The sequence below is a fragment of the Lissotriton vulgaris genome, chromosome 5 (assembly GCF_964263255.1).
Source record: "Lissotriton vulgaris chromosome 5, aLisVul1.2, whole genome shotgun sequence".
NCBI lineage: Eukaryota > Metazoa > Chordata > Amphibia > Caudata > Salamandridae > Lissotriton > Lissotriton vulgaris.
This window is the reverse complement of record NC_141693.1, coordinates 1,772,175,684-1,772,181,683: the sequence shown is the minus strand read 5'-3', so window position 1 is coordinate 1,772,181,683 and position 6,000 is coordinate 1,772,175,684. Positions and strand designations below refer to the sequence as shown.

The 6,000-nt window shown below is 42.3% G+C and overlaps 1 protein-coding gene across 1 annotated transcript in view; it reads right to left on the bottom strand.

Moving 5' to 3' along the window:
• Positions 1 to 330: 330 nt before the first annotated feature.
• LOC147717134 (glucose-6-phosphatase catalytic subunit 1-like) overlaps positions 331 to 6,000 on the bottom strand; it is a 29,221-nt gene continuing 23,551 nt past the window's right edge. The window contains exons 2-5 of the mRNA XM_086924074.1: positions 3,768 to 3,877; positions 3,097 to 3,202; positions 2,090 to 2,205; positions 331 to 1,771 (exon numbers count right to left, since the gene is read on the bottom strand). Coding sequence (XP_086780200.1) covers positions 1,260 to 1,771; positions 2,090 to 2,205; positions 3,097 to 3,202; positions 3,768 to 3,877 — 844 coding nt within the window. The 3' untranslated portion in view covers positions 331 to 1,259. The remainder of the gene's footprint in view (positions 1,772 to 2,089; positions 2,206 to 3,096; positions 3,203 to 3,767; positions 3,878 to 6,000) is intronic.

Genomic DNA, 6,000 nt, shown 5'->3' with positions numbered 1-6,000 from the left:
AGAGCATGTCACTGAGTAAGGCCAAAGCAGAGCATGTCACTAAGTAAAGGTGGAGGGCCAAAGCAGAGCATGTCACTGACTTTTCTACAACATTCTCTCCTTGTCATACAACATAGACAGACTGATGATGAAACATGTTCACAGCACTTCCTACTTCTAAAACAATCACATCACGGATATTACAATGGATTAGATTCACACAAATGTGTCTCGGTACTGACATTTGCCAGTCAGAACTAATTTGCGCTCTGAGTCTTGAGTATCTAGGGCATGGAGGAAAAGCACATTTTTATTTTATTTCACAAGCTGATCAGTTTAATAAGAGAGACGTTATGGTTTTCATGTTTTTATTAGAAAAAATATCATGCCTTGATAAATTAATTCAACTGCTGTAAATGCAGCACCTTTTATGTATGATCCATGTAGCTTCACAGATCCATAAGGTTCACAGTCCTATTGCTTAGTAAGGAAAAATAGATATGTCTAAAATACAGACTAAAAAAGCAACCTAATCCACAAACCCATTTAGAAATTAGGGTTAAAGGAAGAAAACTCCCACTCAAGTCAGTCCAGCAGATGCCCATGTAAGTGCTAAAATTTGGACCACTTCACTATTTCAAATCCCAGATATGGGATTAAACTTATAGTTTGCACCCGGTGAACAGATTTGTTAGTTTTCTTATTGGATATTAGTCTATTTCCAATCTTTCGTGGTGATCAGATGTCATTCTGGGATTCTGTGCTCGGCTCAATATGAAGAACGCGCCACCACGATGCAGGAAGGGAGGCAATGCTTCATTAGGTAGCACTTCTTTCTTAGGTCAAAGATATAGCTTTTCCCTCCCTCCTCACTAGAGGTTGATCGATTTTCACCACCTCAGTAGTCTGCATATTGTGTGAATGCTGTCAGAGAATATGGATTCATGTTTATGTCCCATGTCATCTGCTGAATTCTTCAGTCTTTCCAAAACGTGAGTCTGAACCTTTAGCACATCTTCGAATTTAAGCATCTTTTGAAATGTCATCCTTAAGAAGTCAAGTCTAAAGAGTCTATGATCACAGCTTTATCTGGCAGTGTCTGTGAAAGGCCCCGGTGCCGGACAGCACGCAACACCAGACATTCTCAACGACCTGCAGCAGATGCTGCATTCAGGCACAAAGAAGAGGATTTCTTCCCTGTACCGGTGAGTCCCCGAGTGTTGGACCTCAGCTGGAGTGATACGCATTGTCTTAACACAATGGACATTTCAGACGTCCTCCTATAAAACTTTCTTGTCCTGGTGGCTAAGAGCCTGTGACACACAGTAAGGGATGATCCCAACGACAGCAAGTGGCACAGCTGCATTCTTACAGAACGACAACACGTAGAACAGCAACTCCACCTTGGTCGGTGGTTTGAAGGAGTCGAAGAGGTGGAGGACGATGAGGGAGGAGACGATGCAGTACAGACGGAAAGTGACCTGTTCCCCTTGCTTCCCTCTGCAGCTCTCCTGGTACATACGTGAGTTGAGAGCCAGCCCCAGGCCGCAGAAGATCCCCAGATTCCTGAGCAGGCCAGCGAAGGCGGTGGAGTCGATGTGGATCCACTCAGGCTTGGAGCACCAGCGCTTGGCTTTCTCCAGTGTCCAGAGAAGGTCTACTCCCAGGGCTTTTAGAATGAGGTAGAATCCCAGGGCGAAGACGAAGAGGAAGAGGGTGGTGGAGAGGTATTTCTTCAAGCTTGTCTTGTAGATGGAAGGGATGTGGTGGAAAGCTTCAGCAACGGCTATCCCTGTAAACACAAAAGATAAGGAACATTAAAAATAATGTTACAGGTGATTGGTGAGTGAGAAAATTAAACAACACAGTAATGGCCATTTAGCAAACACAAAACCCACAAGCACCAGTAATGTTAACACATAATCCAGAATGAGACCGCATGAACCTCCCAAAATGCTTGTAAAGATTCTTTGCAAGGAACAGAGTACAGGGTGTGCAATTCCGAATCAAGTGAGACTGTTCAAAGCAATGCTCGCTAAGGGATCCTTGATTATTGGTTCTTCACCATAGAGAAAAGGGATTACAGACAGGGACTAGTCATAACACTGACCTGAAATGACCCCAGTGACGACTTGGTGTGGAAAGTGAGCCGCGAGGAAAATCCTGGACAAACAAACACAGATCTGAACCACCCAGAGCCCTGTCCAGACAGCACCGCGTAGACACCTGGAACACAAGCAAAGGAGGAAAAACATTAAGGACAATGCAATAATCAGACCTTCATCAGGTACATGCCCGACAGTGGCGTTTGACACATAATATTGGGAGAGTGATCTATGAAAGATACATTTATATGAGAAAACGACATCTCTAGAGAAATAAGAAACGTCTCTTCCGCACAAATGCTACTAATGAGACTCAAAGGGGACTTATGCTGCACATGGAGAAAGACCACCTTGCGTATAAATCAAAATGATGTATTTATGTCTCGACTCAACCAAATGATTGTCAATATTTCTGGTGGTGTTCTTCACCCCTTGGACAGGAGAAGAAATAGTTTTCTTATAAACGTAAAGGAGCAATTATGGTGGTCTAGTAACGAAAAAGAATTTCCTCCGGCAAGAAGGTACTGCTTGCTGTTCAAGAGGATTTTCTGTAGTGGTCATCTACCGATTTGCAACACAAATTCTCCCACAGTCATGGGTCGTGTAACTTTGCAGCTAACATAAAGCCGGCCGGCCCTTGTTCAGTCCAGGGAAGACATACTGAACACACCAAGAAGCCAAAGACTGGCCAAGGAGGAGGACATCTACTGTTCTAACATCAGAGAAACTTGGTCTACTTATTTTACATTTGGCTTTCTTAGGCACTAGATTCCAGAGGCATCAAAGGACGTGATCGGTCTATGAATGTTGTAAAGTGTAAAGAGAATTGGATCATAAGTTTATTGGCTAAAAAATGAGATGTCTACCATTCCACCCAAGGCAAGGCTTAACCATAGTAAGTGTACTATCTCTATATCTGTTCATTCCCACCTCTACCCAATTTTCCTCTTTACCACTGGAGAGTACCCACTTTAAATATTCCAAGTCACCTGACTTGCTTGTCGTCACTCACCAGTTCTTGAACGTGGGTGGGTTCTTCCTCAGCACAATGGAGAGAAGGGATGTCACCATCACATAGTAAACTCCAGCGGCTCCCATGGCGTGACCAGAGGGACTTCCTGTGGACATGAATGAAAAGTGTTCTTTAAAGAAGAGGTCCACTGGAAGCTTACAAGCTTATTGCTGATCATAAAGAAATGACTGATATTTTAAAGTTATGTCTGCTAAAGAAGCTATTGTGCATCACAGAGGTGCTAACATTTATATGTGAGTCATAGTAAGGCCCTAGGTAATGCTCCCCTAATAATTTATGTGCTAGGATCAGAAGGTGGGCCTTCACCAGTTCCCTCTGCTCCTGCCCCGGGACCAGATTACTCTTTCCGGCTGATGATCTCACCACATACATTTCTGTCCTGCCACACAAAGCTTATAGTGCTTGCACTTTCTGTTCTCTATTTTTTCTAGGTCATAAATTGATTTATCAACGAGACAGGGCTTATAAGACCAGTAAAATATAGTCTGCTCTTTAGAATTATCAACAAATATAGAAATAAAAGCTATTGGTAGCAAAGAAGGTTAAAAGGTTCATGCATATTTAAGTGAATGTTTCCTAAAAACCTGATTTCCTTTCTCTGGAGATCAGTGGTACAATCATATTTTATTCACAAGACCTCAGGAGCTCACCTGGACCGGTCTCGCAGGTGACCGGGTACTGCTCGATAACCGGCGCCGACGTGTTGTTGTAATAATCGGTGTCGTGGACCCACCAGTATGGTCTCTGCCCAAACAGGATCCTGCAATTGAAAATGAAGGGGTTATTGGCAGACAGAGGCTGAATGCAAACAATAATAGAGTGAAATGACGACATGAAAATATGTACATTAAGTGGGTGTAAAGTAGGGGAGCAAGAACGAGCAACAAGAATTATCACACAGCTCTCAGTCAGTAGTAGAACAAAAACAGGCGCACAACCATTTGCGCCTCAATTTACACTACCACCAGAGCAGATATAAAGAGGCGCTTTCTCAGTACTATTTCTCTGCGGTGCTGCGCGTTGCATTGTCTTGATGGACTTTTAGTAGTCGCTGATGAGCTCATAGATGTCGCTTACACTGTAATATATTTACAAGGCAATATTCAACTATCACCGAGAATAATTTTAGTCTTTTTTAAAAAAATTCCTCAATCAGTCTTTCTAACAACTAACTTTTAATTCGATTTCACCAAATTCTTGGGAAATGATTAAACTGGGCTACGAGATAATGTCACTTCCTCAAAATAATATTTTGATATCCTAAGTAAGTATTGCGTCCATCTCTGGCTGTTATCACTTAAACAATAATAGATCCACCCAAAGGTTTATGTTTAGGCAACTGAACCAGTTTAGGTATAGCTTTGACGTGATAGAATATACAATGCTTCAAAAAAATCCAACAAAATCCTGATTTTACATACGCCAATGCGCTAAAGCCACTCTAACATTTGAAACATTTAATTTGACCTTTGTACAAGAAATGTAAAAATCTGCCAGTTCCCTCTAACACCAAGACCAGAAACATCAACGTATAAAATGGGAGAAAGTAATTCCGAAACTTAGGACCTTGGTAGTAGAATTACTTCACAAACTGTTAACAAGTAATTGTCATTCCCGATGGTAATATTTAAAATCAAGTAAATAAATTGAAATCTATTTTAATTAAAATAAAACAGTTTTATTACACGTAACTCTTGCTCTCTTCTTAGCTGGATTTCCGTGTACATTAACAAGGTGTATTTTTCACCCTAGGCCCCTCTTCAGATCAGGCACCAACGTAAGTAGAGGTGCTTTTTGTGGCAGCTGCCTGCTGGAGCACTCACTTGGATGTATTGTGTTGGCAGCCTAGACAGAGGCTTGGGTAGAGTTCTATGAGTCAGTCAAGCCCTCAGGTTTTTTGTTTTTGACAGTATTTGTCTACTTAGATGGAGTACAAGTGGCCAGTATGTCTCTTACCTACTGGACTGGTAAGAACCCTCGCTAGTTAAACACATATGCGCTCCAGTGATTAGAAATCTGTAATCCAATTCCGAATCATTTTACTATTTTTAGTCAATGTACCTAACATGAACTTTGGCAAAATTTACCTAAAAGACTTTTGGCCCAGTTTTTGATATTTTGTTTCTGGTACTTTGTTATCAGTGGTAATCAGGGTATTCAATTCATAGGAAAGCCAACCTGGCCTTGAGAGAAAATTGGAGGATCTTTAAACTGGCACAGTGCTTCTGGAAGGACAATGGGCCTGGGACAGAGTCAGTCACCTTTCTGTCGAACTTGATTTGTGACTGAACTGTAGGAAGGTACATCCTGACTATGGTTGCCCCCAACTTTTTGCCCTGTGTTTTAGCTGGTTTTTGACATAGTCGACCTGGGACCCTGCCAATCAGGACCCCAGGCCTACTGCTCTCTCTGTAAAATGGATTCCATGTGCCTTAGGTACATTTCCAATTGGTACTGGGCCACCTTATCAGACCCTGTAACTCAGGGCATGGGTGTACCCAGGGCCTACCAAGGGCTGAAGCATGTATTATGCCACCCCTGGCTGGCCTCCTAAATTTGACACAACTGGCTGCATGACAGCTGGGGCAAAGTCGTGTAATCACCCTTTGCTGTAGATATAGTATACCTATATCTAACCCTAAAAATGGACACACAGATTCCTATCAGTCACTCCTATGGCAGGCCTTAACAATCCTGAAGGCAGAGTGCTTGGAATCGTGTGAGATGGTGCTCTGGCATGAGCTGAGCCTGTCTGCAGCTTGCGGAACCAAGTCCTAATAGCTGTTCCATGATATCGCATACCATATACTCTTAAGTGCATTATAATCCTCGCGGTTAAATGCTATCTTTGGTATTGCTTTATCAAAACATGTCGAGTAAGGT